Genomic DNA, 21212 nt, shown 5'->3' on the forward strand with positions numbered 1-21212 from the left:
TGATGCTTTTTAGAAAACAAACAGTTGTCTTACTTTGTGTCAGTTTAGAAACATAAAATCCTTTAACTTGTGAGCAGCGTTTGTTGTTTACACTGAAACACCATCTGACCGGCGACATCGAGTGCTGAGACATCTCTGTTCAGTCGTTTCAGTTTGAACCCGAGCGTAACAACATTACAGACATTACTCAAACTGTACATCAAAGAGAAGATCATCACATGAGAGAGTGATGTGTGTGTGTGTGTGTGTGTGTGTGTGTGTGTGTGTGTGTGTGTGTGTGTGTGTGTGTGTGTGTGTGTGTGTGTGTGTGTGTGTGTGTGTGTGTGTGTGTGTGGAGGAGGGGTCTAATTGGCTTATAGACTGCTGAGCTGAGTGACCCGACACTCCTCTGTGATCAGGAAGCTCAGGATGTGACAACTGCTTGGCTTTCAGGGCTACATTACTCGTAATATTCCTTCTTTCATGTTTCTTAAAGTGATTAAACTCGCTATCTAAGGACATTAAGACTTCTTGAGGGTCAGAATTGCTGGCATAGCATTGGGTTTTAGTCGTTGCTAATATCCAGCAGTATTCGTGAGCTCGGTTTGCCACCTTAGCACATCAAATGCTTCGGAAAAGAAGGAGCGTAGGTGCACGTCTCTTCAAGGTTCTCTTCATCCACAAACTTTAAAATGTTTTATCAAAACAAAATCAATATAAAAGTTATTATTGACATGTTGTTTCTTTTATTATTTAGAATATCAGAACAGATCACAGTCTTCATTTTATTCATACATACATACTTTCCCAGTTGCTCCATAAGAGACACTTCTGAGACACTTCTGGGCCAAATAAGAGTTTATAAATATGTTTCCATAGTGATGACCACTGATGCAGACATCACCTCAGATGCCCAAACCACCTCCATGTGGAGGAGCTGCTCTTCTCTCAAATTATCTGTAAAGCTGAGCTCAGCCGCCCTGCAGAGGAAACTCATTTTGGCCACATTCTTTCGGTCACCAGTCAGAGCTGATGATGATAGGTGAGGGTTACAGCACAGAATGACTGCTAAATTGGAAGCTTTGCCAGTGCTGAGCTCTCTCTTCACCCCAATAGCCTGATACGAGGCCCGCATTAAAGCTGATGCCGCACCAATCCGACTTTTCATCTCCTGCTCCACGTTCCCAGAGATTCATTGTTTATCTGGCTGTAAATACTAACAGCATGATAAAAATGCGTTCTGGAAATGTGAAAAAAAAAGAACACAAACGTCTCCGCTTTGCTATCACAAGTACTTAGTCAGTAGCCCAGAACAACCCAATATAAACAAAGGCGATGGTTAAAAATCATTCTCTGTTTGAACACATTTAAACCTAATGTCAAGAGAGAGCCTGAGTCCTCACACAGTTCCTTTCCATTTCCATTCAGCGGTGTCACTTTCTTAGTGATGTCGTATATAAATCATTGATAAACTTTAACTCATGAGGACAACTTTGACCTACGGAGCTTACACCTCAGTGCTCCAGTTACGGCTGCATGACTTGGAAACATGTTTAATTCAGCGGCTAAAATGCAACACTGCGCTGCGCGCTTTGAAGATCGGTCCAAAGCCTTTGAAGCTGCTTTCTGAGGGTTTTGATGTTTCTGTGTACAACTGGTTCAAGCTGGAACTTTCATATGCAGCTCACACTGTTGTTGCCAATAGTTTCAAATCAGGCCTCAGATAAAGGATTGATAGAGGAGTCCCTCGGCAGTGAGATGCTCTCGAGGTTCACTGGAGGTTGAGTCTTTCAGAAGCAGAGATGTGGACATGTTACCACTATGTGAATGACTGTGTGAGCAAATAGTTTAGCAACAATATGCTTCAGAGTATTTGTGTGAGGAACTTGGGGATTTCTTCATCTACAGAACCAAATATCACAGAAAGATTCTCACAATCTGCAGAAATCGTGAGACGCTTCAGTCAAACCGTCTCAGGAAATGTGAGAAATGTTGATCGGAATAATTCAGCAAAGAAATTAAATGGGTCTGGCATTGTTTGTGTTTTTTCATGTGTTTAATCACCATCCAGTTGGTTACTAAATGGTTGTGAAAAGACAGCCACATGTCATCTTCACATACACAGACTAGTAACAGACTAGCATTACTAGAACTTCTGCTTTTCTAAGTAGAAAGAACACTTTTAAGCCATTTTCATGTTAATTCTTCATGTCAATATGCTGGACTGTCACAGCCGTCACCTCTCGGCCCTTACTGTCAGCACAGTAAACTGTAGTCTGTTAGCTGAGCAGGATAAGAAGCGTGCTCCATCCTTAGCATTAAAAGAAGAAACGATATCTTTTATTATCAGCACACACATTAGCTTATACACCTGTGAACGCCACAGCAGATCTGCATTCATCTCAGCTCGTCCTCACCAAACCTTCCAGCTTTACATACAAGTCTCTGTAACCCTTTTCCTTTGCCACCTCTCTCCTTCCTGTACACCTAACCTTCCAGTACTCCCGTCTGCCTGGTTATCCCACTTTGTCTTTGCTAAACTCTTCCTTTAAATATTTTCCTGCACTTCTTCATTCCAGCACCGAGTCTACTTGTGTGTCCTTTTTGCCGGACGGCAGCCTGCAGTAATTTGTTGTCGTTCTCAGCAAGTCTCACACACGCCTCCTGAGCAATCCCATCCCATTCTTCTATGTTGAGTCTCTCATCTCTTCCAGATTTGATGTTCCTCTGACATGGACCGTGGTCCCCTGTTCTCTCTACAGATTTTCAATGGGATCCTAGTCAGGGCTTCATGCAGGCCAGTACATAACGTTCACTTGGTGTCTGACGCATGCTTAAATGTCCAGATAAAAAAATCCCAAAAAGTCTTTTCATCTTAATGTAGCATCCAGATAAACAGAATCAGCTTCTGGAGGGAGTTCTTCACCAGCACCAGCGTATGTTTTTAGTCGTCGTATTGAACAGGACAAGAAGAAGAACGACCCAGACCCAGTTTTGCTGCTGACTGCTTGAAGTTTTCATTTAAAGTTGTCACATATCTTTCTTTCTTCCACCGTCACTAGTTCCAAGTTCCAGAAGCACTGACGCATCCACAGCATAATACTTCCACTATTGTGTTTCACTGTGGGGACTGTGGTGCCTCTCCCTTGTCTAAACATAAGTAGCATCTCTGTGGCCAAAGACCTTTAGTTTTATCTACAGAAGTGGACTTTTCCTTTGTGTGCAGCCGCACAGTCTATTCCTCTGCAGGGTCTGGGGTAGTTAAACACATCTCTCCCTAGTTTTCTTCCTAAAGTCTTTGAAGTCTTTCTCTTTCTACCTCTGTCAGGCTTGTTCTGTACTTGTGGCTCTCTTTGAATTTCTTGATGATGCTCCTCACTCAGTTCTTGACACTTGGTGGTGATAGATTTGTATATCCATCTCGTGCTTTGTGAGCAACAGCAAATCTTTTTTCTAATCTAAATTGATTTCTTTGCATGAGGCTTTCAAGTGACAGCTCAAAGACTTGCTGAAGTTTTTATACTGTGTTTACATTTGAAGGTGACCCTCAGCTTTAACTTGTCTCTGGCCATCAGTGCAGAACTAGTGCTAATTGCTGAGTTGAGTTAGAAAGTGCACCTGAATCAGGGTGAGGGCAGCGGGCAGTCCTGCATGTAATGGTAACAAATCAGACAAATAAGCTTTCCGGTTTACTAAATATGTTTTCCAGGTCTCATCTGCTTTCTTTCCCTTTCTCAGGATTTCAGCTTATTTGGCTTGAGTGGTCTCAGGTGTGTTTCACTGTTATTCTGATATTCACAAAATTTACTCAAGAAGTAAAACAAGAGATTAAAGTCCATCATTCTTACCGGCTTAAGAGACGCATTTTCTGTGACTTTCTTCGTTGTGTGTGCCACAGTCGTTGTTGTCTGACAGTATTTGCAGAATTGAGTGAATGACTTTCAGTAACTTTTGCATTTTGTCAAAAACTGCCGGTTTTATCAGAGTTAATGTGCTGGTTGGAACAGGCTGCCATCATTTTTAACGGATTCACTGTTTAGCTGCACACTGATGAGTAAATCACTTCTGACAGTTCAATCTGCTGTACGGTACGACTCTGCAACGGCGACAGTTTAACATCTCTTACAGTCCCTGTGAGAAATGACTCTCTCACTCTGATAACTGTGAGAATATCCTCAAAATATTAACCGGTTTATGAAGCTGAAGAGGGCTTTTAATATGAAACCGATACAGAAAATACTTGTATAAAAAATATAATCCAGTGTACGTAGCAGGCGCACGGGGGAAAGACGGTGATCTTAAGCAGCTGAGGTGAATAAGTCAGTCAGTATGAGATGAAGTGGCATCATAATGATAACTAGCAACGTCGCTCCCAGTTATAGCCATTCCAGAAATATGAAAGGACATTTACTGGTTACATTTTCTGCTTCATTTGAAGCCAAGTGGCAGCTGCATGTAATTTTTAAGGTTGAATGTTTTAACACTGACTCCCTCACCGTCCACTTTGTCTTCTTGGCTCCGTTTCATGAAGTAAGCTCTAGTTTTGATTAAATTCCACCTTGATTACATCAAATCCAGATCTGAGTGTTGGACGTGTGGAGCAGCATTACCTGAACGTCACCCATGAGATGATCTGAAAAAACAAAATCACAAATTCATCCTGCAAAATTACGCAGTTGGTGTGAACGGCTGCGTTAAGAAAAGAATATATTTACACGTGCGGTGTGCAAAGGTGCCAGGCAGCATAGGCAGTATACACTGTGGAAGCCAGCACAGGTGAGACTAATCAGGGCGGAGCAAACAACTAACCAGGATGGAAAATGAGCAAAGTGAGGAATAAAAATTGACAGGAACAGAAACCAATGTTTTCAAAATAAAACAGGAAAAGGTGAACAAAAACAGAACGATCCAACACCACCACACTGTGAGCAGCTGATGTGAAACTCATCGCTGTCAAGCTGCTAAAGGTGAGTCCTCCTTCCTGCTTACGAGCACAGAGTGCCGTTCATCTTATGGGCTGAACTATAATCAGTGATGTAAATGTGCTGTATTGTTTGAATATCGGACAAAAGTAAAGTCTTTCCCTGTTTTTCAGGAAAGGTAACTGTAATTACTGAAATGCTATACATTACTGGAGCAGTAGTGACCTTCTTTACTTGTCTATATATTAAAATGATGCTAATAAACATCATGTTCATAACAGTATGAACTCATAGTATCACATCTGGTTATGTAAAATTAAAAATGATGTCATGCCTACTTAGAAATGCTCACAGTTCTGGTTTGGACTAATAAACAGTTTGAGATTTGACATATTCAGAGCACTTCCTTATTACAAAAGCTACTCTCGTACCGCTGTCTTGATTTTATTTTATTTACTTTCTCGTGATCGTAACACTGACAGAAATTCGTGTTCTACATCGATTTCCCGACAGTTCCAGTTTCCTTACTCCGGCTTCAAATTCCCGTGGACGCTCGCTAACCGACACTTCCGCAACAATTCGCAGCAGTGCATGCTCACAAATATCCCACTTGTCACACAGTTTAGGAGCAATTCTTTGAACTAGAAGGCTTATCAATGTGCCACCTGAGGTATAGACTGACTATAGGTTAAAGATTCGTTATTCCAACTTTTTGGGATATTTTGGCCTGCCTGCATTTCCTGCTGAAAGTTTAAATATTTAAACCTTGCTTCCTAGTTACAGCAGGTAATCTGATAAGTCGCATGTATTTGCATTTTAATGAGGACACTTTTATTTCCTGGAAATAACCCACTCTTAAGGCTGGAGTTTAAATAATTGCAAGCACGCGTGATGCCAGAGACGAGCATGTTGACACACAGTTGAAATACTTCCTAATGAATCCATTAAGCACCTTAAGTAATGAGAGCAGTAGTTAATTACTGACCCCATTAGCATAACTGGTTGTGTGTAACACGTGACAGTCTTGGGGCAGCTGAGCTCCGTAACACGTCAGCTCTTCTGTCAAGTGCTGTTTTGCTTCCTAGCAGCCTCTTTGAGCCGAGGACACTTTGCGACCTCGGGGTCCTTTCTTAAAAACACTGCTTTGCACCCGTTAATCATTCTGACAGCCGCCAGAATGTCTCACACACGCACACACACGAGTTCAACATCGATTTGCAGGTAACACGTTTGTGTGTGCTGCCTTGCTTTTTGCTCTTCAGCGTGCTTCATCTTACTGTCTGGGTTGGATCCAAAATAACATTTGCTGCTGCTGTGTGCTTCACATTCGACGAGAGACACTTACAAGGTTCCTAACCCTCCACTCGTCCACCCACTCCAGTCCTCCCTCCCTCCCTGTACGAAGCTCTGACACAAACCTCCTACGTATTGCCACAGTGGGGGGTATTTGTCTGTGGCTAATAACATCACTCTTGGCTGAGACACAAAAGAGCTCAGCCAGCGAACGAGGCTTCTTCCGTCCACTTTCCCCTCTCTTTAAGCACACTTTGTTGACAATGTGTTTTTGTGTTTAAATGTTTCTTGTTGTGCCGCTCGTCACTGCCATAATAGCCGCTGTTGTATTTGTGCCAGTGTTATTAACGCTCCCAGTAACGCATGTGATTTCACTTGTAGTAATGACAAAGCAGCGGGCACGCCTCTGCTCTTCTGTGTTACTTTCTTCTCCGTCTCTTTCATTTGTCTTCCTCTGCTGACACCTTCCTCCTAAACCTTTATTTTCCACGCTCCTTTCTGTGCTCCGAATCTTGGCCACCCTCTGGAAGATTCTACATTTCTTTTTGCAGAAATTGAGAAATTGCTGTATAATTACCCACAAAGCACTGACTGCTCGATCTGCATAATTGCCTCTACCATCCATTGCAATTATCGGCAGTGTTGTCTATTTTGAATCAAAGTCCAGTAATTATAGGGTGTTTTATGTTAGAGAGACTGTCCGGCTGTTATCACAGTAATCCTCTATAATCTCATATTCTCTATATGGGCTCCTAGTCATCGCCAAATATGGTGGCAAAACATAATTACATGATGAGGTGCACGTATGTTGGCATGTATGTACAGAAATAGCCTGTTGTATAGACTGCACTCCAACAGAATTGTTGAAAGCAGAATCTAAAAATACATTTTCTCACAATATAATAAGTTTCCACTCCAAACAGCAACTCATGGAAAGTGATTGATCTGTCTATTGTAGAAGACCCTGTAGTATTCTGCAGAAACCCCAACAATCAACTGACCCTATGAACTAGCACAAAGAAAAACTCCCTTTTAACAGAAAGAGCCAGGCTAAGGGAGGGCCAGCCATCTGCCACGATTGGTTTAGAGGTGACAAGAAAAGGAGACCATAGAAAGACAGTACACACAGACAAATCCGATGTTTTCAAATCTGATCTGGGTCACTTTCGTATGTGGTGCTGAATCCCATACATATCCGATGTTTTAGAAAGCGACTGCTGTTTGATGGTCATGTCGCATTAAATCCGTCTTTTACGTCACCGACACAAGACAGACGCCAATTATCAGCGCCGGAGAAGACATCGCGAACGCTTCCTGGCCATCCCGTGTAGATGTCAGTGAAACTGTTGAGAAGACAACGTTGGAGAAACGTGAACATTTTCTTTGTTCTGTATAATCTGCAGATTCTGACAGAAACCTGCAGCTATCCTTTGAAGCAGCGCTCCTCTGAAACAGCAATAAGGATCATTATTAGGTTATTTACATTATTATGTAAATAACAAAATAACTTAAAGCAAAAATTGGGAAACGTCAAGTCCGAAGTCTTTATATTAAGGCCATCAGTCAAACATGCTGTTGCTCTGAGTCTAAACAGAGCGCGTTGTGTGTGACGTCTTCTTTTGCGCATGCGGCCGCTTTGAGCGTTCACACTAGAGCGCATTTGCTGTCGCATTTTATTTGTAGAGTGAACAAGCAGACAAAAAAATCGGATTTGATCAAAAAATCGGAATTGAGCATTAAGACCTGCAGAGTGAACGTAGCCTGAATGCTTTAGCAAAAAGGAAAGTTTTAAGCCTAATCTTAAAAGTAGAGATAGTGTCTGTCTCCTGAATCCAAACTGGAAGCTGGTTCCACAGAAGAGGGGCCTGAAAACTGAAGGCTCTGCCTCCCATTCAGATACGACCTATTATTCAAGAATTTGTATGTAAAAAGGATTTTAAGATAAATTCTGAATTTAACAATTTATGTCCAATACGGGAGGACTACAGGGAGTGCAGAATTATTAGGCAAGTTGTATTTTTGAGGAATAATGTTATTATTGAACAACAACCATGTTCTCAATGAACCCAAAAAACTCATTAATATCAAAGCTGAATGTTTTTGGAAGTAGTTTTTAGTTTGTTTTTAGTTTGAGCTATTTTAGGGGGATATCTGTGTGTGCAGGTGACTATTACTGTGCATAATTATTAGGCAACTTAACAAAAAACAAATATATACCCATTTCAATGATTTCTTTTTACCAGTGAAACCAATATAACATCTCCACATTCACAAATATACATTTCTGACATTCAAAAACAAAACAAAAACAAATCAGCGACCAATATAGCCACCTTTCTTTGCAAGGACACTCAAAAGCCTGCCATCCATGGATTCTGTCAGTGTTTTGATCTGTTCACCATCAACATTGCGTGCAGCAGCAACCACAGCCTCCCAGACACTGTTCAGAGAGGTGTACTGTTTTCCCTCCTTGTAAATCTCACATTTGATGATGGACCACAGGTTCTCAATGGGGTTCAGATCAGGTGAACAAGGAGGCCATGTCACGCTGTGGAGTACTTGGACGCGTGTGATGGAGCATTGTCCTGCATGAGAATCATGTTTTTCTTGAAGGATGCAGACTTCTTCCTGTACCACTGCTTGAAGAAGGTGTCTTCCAGAAACTGGCAGTAGGACTGGGAGTTGAGCTTGACTCCATCCTCAACCCGAAAAGGCCCCACAAGCTCATCTTTGATGATACCAGCCCAAACCAGTACTCCACCTCCACCTTGCTGGCGTCTGAGTGGGACTGGAGCTCTCTGCCCTTTACCAATCCAGCCACGGGCCCATCCATCTGGCCCATCAAGACTCACTCTCATTTCATCAGTCCATAAAACCTTAGAAAAACCAGTCTTGAGATATTTCTTGGCCCAGTCTTGACGTTTCAGCTTGTGTGTCTTGTTCAGTGGTGGTCGTCTTTCAGCCTTTCTTACCTTGGCCATGTCTCTGAGTATTGCACACCTTGTGCTTTTGGGCACTCCAGTGATGTTGCAGCTCTGAAATATGGCCAAACTGGTGGCAAGTGGCATCTTGGCAGCTGCACGCTTGACTTTTCTCAGTTCATGGGCAGTTATTTTGCGCCTTGGTTTTTCCACACGCCCTGTTGATTATTTTGAATGAAACGCTTGATTGGTCGATGATCACGCTTCAGAAGCTTTGCAATTTTGAGACTGCTGCATCCCTCTGCAAGATATCTCACTATTTTTGACTTTTCTGAGCCTGTCAAGTCCTTCTTTTGACCCATTTTGCCAAAGGAAAGGACGTTGCCTAATAATTATGCACACCTGATATAGGGTGTTGATGTCATTAGACCACACCCCTTCTCATTACAGAGATGCACATCACCTAATATGCTTAATTGGTCGTAGGCTTTCGAGCCTATACAGCTTGGAGTAAGACAACATGCATGAAGAGGATGATGTGGACAAAATACTCATTTGCCTAATAATTCTGCACTCCCTGTATCTCTTTCTCATCCCTGTTAGTACTGTAGTTCAAAGCTCAGTCTATGCTGAGAGATGACGTAATGGCACACCTGCTGCTCCATTAACATAAGATGGAACTTCATCTTCATTTGACAACACAAAAAAAGTTATTTTCTGAATTTTTATTGTTTACAAAAAATTAAATGAAGTTAAAAATGTCAAACACAGAAAGTGAAGTTATTTTATTAGACACTTCTTTTTTTTCTAAAACGGATCTTTTTAAATCACTTGCTCCTGGCTAATATGTTGTTCAAATATAACTAATTTATTTGCCATAAATTTGTAGATATATTAACTAATTGCAGTTCACGGAGGCTGGGGTTAATCTATCTGGAGATCTGCAGCTAAATGAATGAGTTCCAGAGCACCTTACATGTTTTAATATTCAGCTGTGAGAGAATAATTTTCTCTCAGCTGACGTGGCGCTTCCCCGTGTGAACACTCCAGCCTTTACCTTTCTTTGATGTGAAGGTCTCACTAATTAGGTGGATCCCAGATTTCCCCCTATATCAAGATTCCAGGCTTATCTGTGTGGGCTCGCTGTGTTTATATGTGCGAGCGGATGAAAAAAAAACTCAGCCATAGGCGAGGTTTACCGCCCAAGAACAATCAGAGTGCAGGATGAAAGAGCCCCCCACCCCCCCCTTCTCTAATGCTGGGAATTTCTGATGTTATTATCGTATACATCTGTGGGCCTGAACTGATCAAACATGCATGACTGTGAGCCACAGTGCCAGGTTTATGTTTTCTCCCTCGTGGAACTGCCAGTGGTAGTTTGCATTTAGATGACAGCCTCTAGCAGTCCACAAATTGAAGAGGCAAGGCTCTGATTTTTCTCATTCCACTCAGCCTTTGTCTTCTTCACATCAATAATATTATTTTTCAGTAATGTTTGCAACACACAAAAGGATCAGTAAGGTTCTGCCTCATTAGCATTAACCGAGTGCCCAGCTTTGTTAGATAAGACAGAGATACAGCAAGCACACAATTTTGCAAAGATCTCATTTTGAGTCAGAAAACAGTTCTTCTCAGATTTTGCTGGTGACACAGTGATCGTGAAATTAAAGCTAATATTGATAATGCTTAAACTTTAAGAACTTTCGATAAGACTATTAAAAACTTTTTTTCAAACATCTGTTTTCTAGATTTTTGGAAAGAAAGGTAGAGATATACAAAAATATATACAGTGGCTTGCAAAAGTATTCGGCCCCCTTGAACTTTTCCACATTTTGTCACATTACAGCCACAAACATGAATCAATTTTATTGGAATTCCACATGAAAGACCAACACAAAGTGGTGCACACGTGAGAAGTGGAACGAAAATCATACATGATACCAAACATTTTTTACAAATAAATAACTGCAAATCAATAAAATTGATTCATGTTTGTGGCTGTAATGTGACAAAATGTGGAAAAGTTCAAGGGGGCCGAATACTTTTGCAAGCCACTGTAAATTAAAAGAAAATCTAACATTTAAGAACGCTGGTGTTTTCTGACATTAAGGAGAAATTACTGTATTACATCATATTTGAAAGGTATTACCTTAGAATACTGTTGCTCGATTAGACCATTAACCAATCATTTTAACTTTGTTGTCATTGTCAGGTAAATGGCTTGACTCATTGTATCTGCTTTTTTTCTGATTGTGGTATATTTCTTAAATCCTTGAGCCTCGTGACAAACGTTTGGGCTGCCCCATGTTCCTGGAGTGTAGCAGACTTCTTCATTGTGGATAGGGAGACAACCTGAGCTTCATATTAATCCTTCACTTTAACCTCAGAAAGTCTGTAATCTATTAAACTAAAAGAGTTCCTGCCTTCGTCAAACATTTTATGCACAGAGGTGAAATCCCTTTGAATATTTTATGTAATCTAGTGGCAGAGAAGTGCAATCAGTGGACGACTCAGAATATGCCTAGCATTTTAACAGACTCTGTTTTCCAAACATTTTTCACACACTTCATCAGAAATGTCAGTGCTAAATTCTTCCTGCCTGTCTGCTCTGAATGAGTTTGAAGATGGACCATCCAGTTATGCAGGGTGTTTTAAACTGACACAGCTCACACCTTTAAGCGGCAGTCCGGGGTTCTGCTCATACAGTCGAACATGACTCCTTAAAAAGTGTCTCAGGTTTAAAAACAAGAGAACGTTGGAACCCTAAAGGTCCACCTTAATGGCTGAAAAGAGACAACAAGTACAGATATCTGCTAAAAAAATTATGCCCTGCTTTTGAGAGAAGGACTATGTTTTTCTGCAAGCTGCTTTGCAACCCACTTTGATTTAAATCCTGTTTCACTAAATATGAATAAAAATCGTCTTTTAAAACAGGAACATTTTTAAATGTCTGCTTTGCAATCTTTCAACTTTTCTTTTTTATATCACAAACCTACTCTGTTTCCTGGAAGAACCACATAATTAACAAAGAAATGTCACAAAATGTCCGAGGTTTGAATGCCGAAGAGTTAAAAATAGACAAACAGCATCTCTGCTTGGGGACAGACGTTATCTGCAGCAGGACATCTTGTGATCTGCTCAGCTTTTCAACAGCAGTGCTCTTTCCCTCTGTGTGTGATCACTGCCCAGGCTGCCAACATCCCCCCATGAATCTTAAGAGCTGTCCCACTTGCCAAAGTTATCATCCCACCACAGCCCCGTAGCCTTGTGGTCAACATCCGCTGAATTGCATATTACTTGATCAAGGACTTCATTTGTAGTCCTGGCTCTGGTTGGACTCTTTGGACTCTCTTCAGCCCCCCAACGCTGAATTTTCCAGCCACTTCCTGTACTCACTCTCCGATTCAATTCTCAGCTCTGGAATGGCTTACAAGGCTAAGTAGGATGGAATCGGATCTCTCAAGGACTTCATATTCCAGACACCACCTTACTGCTTCCACTGATTCTGCTGTCTCTGATGAGCCTTCAGCTGCACTCCTTCAGTCCTTGATTCAGCTCTGTGCTCGCTGCTCTCCAGCGGGATGACCTTCCTGATCCAGTCAAGACGGCCGTCTCATTTCCCAGCTTGAACTGACAATTCCCCAGATTGTTTTATCACATTCTTTTTTCCCAGACAGACTCATTCGTGTGATATTTAATACATGTTTGACTTTTTTAGGCTTCAAATTCAGTTTAAAGAACTTTTTATTTCTCTACTGTTAAAATGCAAATTTCAAAAACAAACAAACCCGAACACGCAGCCGGGTTATAAAGTTCTTAAGGGCAAAGAATCTTCAGCTGACAGCAGGCAGCATCAGTAATATTCATGACAAATATAAGATAGAAGAGGAATAATTTAGGCTGTTTCCTCTGCCAGTGTCTGGGGCCTTTTGACTTTTCTGTTTTCTTTTGACTTCTTCATTTGCATTTTGGTACTTGGAGATAATGACACTGCTGAAACAGAGCTTTGAACTAAATAAAAGCTGGATAAAATTACTTGGTTGCTCCGCCCAATCGGAGCAGAATCAGGAACATAAACTGTGAAAATACACCAATGAGATTTAGGCTCAATAAAGACAAAAAGGACCACAAAAACTGTCTTTTATATTTATTTAATCAAAACAAAGCAAAGAGGCAAATAAGGCTCAAAAATTCAAACATGATTCAAGGTGAACATTTTGTGTCTTGTGCTGTTTGTTTTTCCATCCTTTAGGGACATTTAGAGCAGTCAGAATTTTTAGGGTCCAGTCTTGGATGTTAGATCAGTTACCTGAAGTTTATTATCCTGTCTTTGAGATGACTGTATTTGTACATGACAAAAAGATGCATAATGAAGCAACTGTGACCAAATTAATAGCACACAAATTAGTTCTGAACCACATGTATCGGCTTTAAGATGATTGCTCAACAAAAGCTTTCCGTCTTTTTTTAAAAGAAATACATTTAATAAAAAGGCTGCTACAGAGTATGTGCACACCAAAAGAATCAACACCCGCACAGAAGTAAAAGCAAAGTGAAATAATGAATGAGTAAAACAAATATCTACTGGAACAAAATATAATTTCTTCACTAAACGTCTCTTTAGAGGAAAAGAATCAAAGCTTATTAGAAAGCTTGCTCACTCCTCCTCGCTCAACAGAAAGCTGCACAGGAATATTAGAAAAAACAAGGTAACACTATCACATGATCCTCCAGGGGGAGTAGTTGATAAAGCAGCACAGCAGCAGGCTCTTCCTTCTTGTCCTGCAGTCAATCAGAAAAGACAAAGAAAGGTCGCCAATCAGTCGCAGGTCTTACAAATACAGCCGGACAAGCATTTTGTGCCCCCAGGTTCCACTACACACCTCTCTTAGCATCGCTTTGTGCAGTTAACTCAAGACCCACCACAGCTTTGTGGGGTATTCACAGACAACTTTTGGGCCCCTAACGTCCCTGCCTGGGAGCCGGGCAGCAGTGCTTCCCTGTCAAATCTGCACAAATGGATGTGTCTGCTGGTGGGCACACCGACCCCATTATGCGTGTGCCAATCGCTCCAGCTGGTGGTTTAGCTGGTGCCACCAGTCGCCCCCTCACTGCATCGGGAAGCACGCCAATACACATGAGCCTCTCACCCCTCTCAGGAGCCACAAACACCCTGCCTGTCCTGCCTTGCTACTCGGTTCTTTCTAATATGACCTCAGATCAGAAGAAACTTCCCCCGTTAGCAGTGAACGACGAGAGCAGTGCCCAGTGCCACATCCTGTGTGGTACAGAACTCAGTGAGGTTGTGCACACCACAGGAGATGTGTGCATTGGGTGGGGAAGACATAGGTTCGGACAGGCTTAGCACAGCTCTGCTTGTAGCTGATGCAGAGTCAAAATGTGATGAAACCACATCTACAAAGACTGTTTTTCCAGTAATCTATACTTTATGGTGTTGATTCTTCTCACAACATGATGTGAGATGATGGGAGAGACCACGTTAATCCCTGCAGCGTAAGACCGATCTCTTCAATAATTTGCTTTTGTCTTTATAAACACATTCCTATCTGTACTTTATCATCCTGCAGGGCGGAGCCTATTCTGCAGCGAATAAAGGAGGACCGGACCCGGGTGGTCTCGCCTTCATTTGACAACATCAAGTATGACACCTTTGAGATCGAGGAATACCCTCTGTCTGCTCAGGGCTTCGACTGGGAGCTGTGGTGCAGATACCTCAACCCGCCAAAGTCCTGGTGGACGCAGCACAACAACACGGCGCCTATCAGGTAAACGGGAGATGAGCTCTGAGGCTCGATAATGTAAAAAAAAATATGAGGGGGAAAAAGAAATGGTTTTATTTTATTAAAAGGAACCTCTTTATGTGAAAGAAGTCCAAGAATGTATTAATTATTAATCATTTGACTTGAAGCATATTGAAGTAGGGTTGATAAGATCACTTACTAAGCTCATTATTTTTACATTATAATTTCTCCAACACTAATCCCCATGAATAATTACGCATGTAAATTCTGCTTAGTGTAGTGTCAGTATTGTAACCCGTATAAAACCCGCGGGAAGCAATACAGCTACCGAGCAAATTAAGTGTAAGACATAAAAACGGTCTCGGTGGGCCGTTACAGTTAACATTTAAGAAGGAGAGCAGGTGCATTTTATGTCTGCTTATTTGATGTCCTGAACACCACGCACAGTCACCACGCATACCCACAAAGAATGATCTTCAGTGGCCAGGAAAGTGTTGCCAATATAACGGAGAAAGATTGCTTACGCACACCAGAGACCAGTACAGACAAACAGCCCAGTAATGACAGCAGAATTGCCTGCTCACCAATACGTGCAAAGAGGATAACATGTCTGTAGTTGAGGTTTATGGCAAGTAAATCAATAATACAGTGTTTATAGATTTGGAGAAAAACAAGAGGACGTATCCTGCTCAATATTGTAATGGAGGAAGATAAATGGGCCCAATTATTTATTTCTCTATCTTCTTAAGCACTTTTGTTCAAGTGCAGATTGCTGCTGGATTTGCTCGGGAGGACCCCTTGAGAGTATTGTTACCGCTTAATGGCTTTCAGAGCAGTTTTGTTAAATCGGTATCTAATTTCTTAAGTAAACATGCGTATTGTGCTCTTCCTAGTTATCAGAAGATGATGAGTTACGGTCTGTGAGAGGCAGTGTTCGGACGCACATTGTTCCGCTGAGCTTCAGAAAATCCACCTTTGAATGCGATAATGGATACTACTACTAAAATGCAGTGAAATACAGAACAGTGCAGACATGTCTCTGGAGTGACCAATCGCGCTCCTTCGTCTGGCAGTTCGACGGACCAGTCTGGATCTGGCGGTTGCCAGGGCAACGGTACTTTTCTGACTGCACAAGTGTAAAGTTTGGTGGAGGGGGGATTACGGTGCGGGGGCTCGGCTCTTAGTTCCAGTGAAAGGAACTCTTAATGCTTCAGCACACCTGGAAGTGTTTCCTCTGCACCTCACATTTAGCACCACTGCAGATTGATAATGAGAACTCCATAGCTCAGTATTTGCTGTACGCTATAGGCTGCAAAATAAAAACAACTCTTTAACTGAATGTTGTATGAAAAAGAATGTGTTGAAAGCCGGGGGGGGGGGGGGGGGTCTTTTTTTGGTTTCTGGCTGTTTGCCACTGTGTGTATCCACTGGGATGCAAAATTCACCCAAACAAGCTGTTTTTGCTGCGCTGCTGTATTTCATATTGATAAGAAGAGATGTGTGCGACTGACAGCATGAATACTAATAGGAGTTATTTTTCACCCCTGTTGGTTCAGTTTGATGTTGATGAAAGATTTGTGTACTCTTCCCGCCTGAATTTCCACAAAATGTCCTGAAGTAGTTGTGTTAGGTGAAGGCATCATTTTGACAGCTGCATCATTTGTGAGTATAATGCACTGCTTGGGTTTTCATGCAAGACTAAGGACTATGTTTAGAGCAGCGAATGTGCAGTGTACTTGAAAAATAGATCTGCAGGGGGCTTGATCCCCACAATTAGCCCCAGTATGAGGCTAATTGTGGATTAGGACATAGCTGTTGTATGTGGGTAGAGGAGAAGGCTTTGCATTATATTTTTTAAAGGGCCTAATGACAGTGCATTCACTTTAATATAAAGCAAGCTTCATTTTTCTGTGACCTTTTCTCTTTCCTCTCATTCTAGGAGCCCTGCTCTGATTGGCTGCTTTGTGGTCGACAGGAAATACTTTGAAGAGATTGGCCTGCTTGATGAGGGCATGGAAATTTATGGTGGAGAAAATGTGGAGCTTGGAATCAGGGTGAGACGGTCTTTATAAACTTTTTTTTATAACCAAACTGATTAATTTCTGAATACTCAAGAACTCCTTTTTGTCCAGCTTCATGGAGACCCTTACGATACAGTCCAGAATGAAACAGATGGTTTTGATTATAGTAAAAATTCGTTTTTTTAATGTATTGGGGTCAAAACTTTTGCCACACTCGCCATTTTGATGTAATCAGCAGCAGCTGCCTGACAGCTTGGTTTAACCAGACTTCTAAAAACTAGTTACTGGTGAAACATGGAGCAATGATAACCGTTATCAATCTTAAACTGATCTGTCAATTCAGTTCTGTTTTCTTTATATAGCACCAAATCACAACAAGTCACCTCAAGGTGCTTTATATTATAATGTAAAGTCCTTACAAGGATACAGCCAGCATGCATTAATAGAAAACTGTCATTTTATGAGGAAAAAGTGTCAGTTTATTTCAAAATATATTTATTTACACCTGCATAAAGTTAGGGCTGGATCAGGTGATGCTGAATTCTCCGTTAGTTATGCTACAATAGGTCTAGGCTGCTGGGGGCATCCCATGATGCACTGGGTGTTTCTTCTTCACTCAAATGTTTCTCTCTGTGTCTTTATAAAGCCTTATTAAGCTCAGGCTTTCTTCCACACTGTGTCTTTGGTGGCCCTCCCTCCCCGAGCCTGGTTTTAACAGGTTGCTCCCTGTTAAAAGGGTGTTTTTCTTGCTCATAAGGAGCTGTTAATTTTTGGACCTTTATCTTAAAATTCAAGAACAGTTGCATATACCAGTAAAACTGATTTGAATTATATCGATTGAGATCTCTGCCAGCACTTTCCATACAGTAACCTACAAACACATGTAGCGTGGGCCGCCTAACAACAGCATCAGCTGCTGTCACCATCCAACCTGAACTGTGCTAAAAGGACGGCTCGCCTAGCATACAGAAAAAAGAATGACCTTTCCTTTGATAGAGCAGCATCTTTATCGGTGACTCACCCAAACTGGCTAATTACTAATGATGTAACAACTACAAATTGTAACTTAATATGATAAAATTATATGAATATATCACATTATGGTGACAGTAACTTCCACATCTTCCAGTTTTCTTGTAGTTTCTGGCAAATTTGAGCAGCAACACATTTTATTTCATTTTCAGGCAGCCTAACTCCATCAGAACATTAAGTTACCAGAGGGACTCTATCTCTAATCGGATCTCTAGAGGCCTTGGGCTCTGCACAAGCACAGTCATCCTGAGGCTGCCAATCAGCCCCGGGAGGATGACACAGCGTTGAGGCTGAATGTATCCGGGAGCCATCGAGAGAAACTGTTGACTCAGGCTCGGTGTGGAGTGATTTACTGCAACCGTGTCTGTGTCGGGCAGGTTTGATTATCAGGCCGGGCTGGCTGATGCTGATCTGAACCACCAAGTCTAGAAAAGAATAGATAAATAAATGAAACACAGAGAGAAGTTTCTGGTTGTTACTGTACTGTGCCCTCTAAAACAGACATACAGCCCAGTTATCATTAACTTTGTCTGACTGCATCCATTTGTGATGCATTAATAGACGTTTTAAATGCCACCTTCCCCCTGGCTCCATTCTTCTAAAACAGCAGTAAAAGAAACCCACATCGGCAGCCTTCAATGAACCGTAAAAAGCTAAAGAAGGCATGCTTGGAGCTAAATGATCAGAATCGAGGGAGAAGAACTGAAAGCTGATTTGAGTTATGGTGGGACAAGCCAGCAGCAACTATGGTTTCAGAAACTGGCCCGAAATAAACTGAAATCTGTCGATTTAAATGTGTCCAATCTCCCCTTCAGAGTAATCACCTCATGCATGTTTGGACTGATTACAGCACTGCCACTATTTTTGGATCCCTCCTTGCAATCTTAACCTTTTCAGTGCTTTATTCAGTATCTATGTTTCAACAGATGAACAGAGACCTTCAGTAAAAGATCTGCTCTGCTGCCCCTGGTGGAAAAATAAGGTATTGCTTAGGTTATGGAGCTAAAGAGCTGAACAAGCAGACCTGCCAGCATCCAAGCTGACTGATGCTCCCTGTATTTGCTCGGGAATGGTGGATGTTTCCCCAGTAATTATACCCCTCCACCTGTAAACAAGAACGCAGGCGAACTGCTGTGAGTGCGACACTACCTGTAAAGGAATGTTGGCTGGATGTTGACTACAGGAGCTGTGTTATCTCAGTCTAAACTCCAATAGGAAGAGTGCACTTATAGGAAATATTGCACCAGATTTATTAAAGGTCACAAACACAGGTGCTTCTGCAGCTCGCAGAAGTGCATTGCATATTTGTAGGTGTTGAAAAGTTAGAGAGAAAATGAAGGAACCACTCGGACAGGATTTTTTTTTTACGTTTGCAAGAGCAATTTTCAAACTTTTCAAATAATGATATTTTATGCACCTTATGTGGTTGTTAAAGTTGCTGCTTTGATAATTTGGAATGAGGAGGGAATACATGCCTAACCTTTGGCTCCTGTAGTTGCTCAGCCAGATGTTTCGAGCTGAGACGCGTCTATTTCTGCTCCTTAATACTTCTGTTTAATGTAAGAGAGCAGAGCTTAACATGGAGGACCGAGAGAGGGGGGAGTGGCTCATTACACATGCATAAAGTTACAGGGAGCAGCAGAGTTGGCAGTGTTTCAGGGTATTAGTTACATTGCTACGCAGACATTGGTTCATAATGAAAACTTCAGGCAGCAGACGTCTGTGTCTTCACACAGCAGGGCGCATGTAGAGATCTGCAGCCTCACAAATCAGCTCTCATGTAGTCTTTTCTTCTTTTTCAGGTGTGAAGTGTGTTCAAAGAATGTCGTTCAGGGGTCACTGGATTTAAGTCAGAATAAAGGGGAGTGATGCATGCATGGATCAGGATCTGGTGGCAAATCATCTTTTGGTTTCTTCTATTTGTTCCTTCAACCTTCAGATTTTAACAGTTTCCCTTTTATCAGAACCTGCTGCTGCTTCTTCAGCTGCTTCCTGAAGTGTTATTCTGAGACATGTGCATGAACCCCACAGTTACACTGCTGTGCTGGTTAGTGGATCCTCCCTCCTGAGGTCTGATTGATGGTGCAGGGCATCTTTGAAAAGAACTGGCTGACGATTTGTTTCACAGATTATTCACCCGACAAACTTTCCAGTCCAGCACACAGCGTTTTGCAGTCAGGCTTATTAGTTCCACTTAGTATATTTGGCTCTGTGCATTTTTAGAACAGCTACAACCTTATGTCATAAACACACTATGATGTCATGAATATAAATGTGTCTGGTCACTGGCTGTGTTGTGCCTTCCTTTGTCTCACGGAAGCTTTTGTGGAGGACTCGGATGTGACTCCATATGAAGCATGAATGTCAAGCCTGCTACAGGTCTGATAATGCCTTTCTCCTTAGCTCCTCACAGTGCAGAGAGCAAGAGTGCTGCTGCATCATGCAGTGAGGTTATTCTCTATTATAGAGCTCTTTTGCCATATAATTACTCTGCATAAGCCCACACTGCAGAGACAAATTGAACACCTGTTGACATTAGCACAGCGGAGAGTTGGATGGTTTATTCAGTGAAGCAGAAGTAGTGAGGGTCCCTCTGTGGGGGGATGAGCTCACTGTCGCCACCACGACCGCAGTGCACGTCTTTCTGACCCAGATCAGATGCTCCCCTCAGCCGTCGGCCGCTCTGCCCACATTACTTGTTGGCCTGTGTGCTGAAACGGGGCCAAGAGTCAGTTGCCCTCTGCAGGGTTGACAGCAACGGTGAAGCAAAATGGAGCGGTTTCAGCGTAGAAGCACTTCAAAGGGGCTGTGGAGCATTTTGTGTGGATGTGGACAGGTTACAACTCCGTGTGTGGAGTTTTTTGGAACAGCTGAAAGAGCAACCAAAGGTTAGCCAGAGTATTGACATTTTATTTCTGTAGCAAACACTTCCAGTGCCACAGGACCATCTGAAGCCTGAACTCAGCAGCACGTGGAATTCTATAGAGCCCCCGCCTCGACACGCACATCATTATTCTGATGAGTTTTTTACTTCGTGGTTTTCTATAAAAACATCAGGAATGACAGGGAAAGTCAATGTTTCAGCACACAGAGCTGTAGAAGCCCCTTTTTCAGATCAATGATTATGTAAATCGGCGGTGATATTTTGACAGAATCAGTTCTGCACACATGTCCCAGGGGCATTGCTCCTAATCTAACTATTTCATCATGTGTTGGTTTTGGCCCTGGGTTTAACTCAGAAAACACTCCGTTTGTTCTATTTCTATCTTCATACCAAACACA

General features: G+C 42.0%; 1 protein-coding gene across 1 annotated transcript in view; it reads left to right on the top strand.

Moving 5' to 3' along the window:
- LOC113025072 (polypeptide N-acetylgalactosaminyltransferase 18-like) overlaps positions 1-21212 on the top strand; it is a 181076-nt gene that overhangs the window by 112314 nt on the left and 47550 nt on the right. The window contains exons 5-6 of the mRNA XM_026172462.2: positions 14704-14901; positions 16817-16931. Coding sequence (XP_026028247.1) covers positions 14704-14901; positions 16817-16931 — 313 coding nt within the window. The remainder of the gene's footprint in view (positions 1-14703; positions 14902-16816; positions 16932-21212) is intronic.

Source organism: Astatotilapia calliptera, chromosome 7 (genome assembly GCF_964374335.1).
Source record: "Astatotilapia calliptera chromosome 7, fAstCal68.1, whole genome shotgun sequence".
NCBI lineage: Eukaryota > Metazoa > Chordata > Actinopteri > Cichliformes > Cichlidae > Astatotilapia > Astatotilapia calliptera.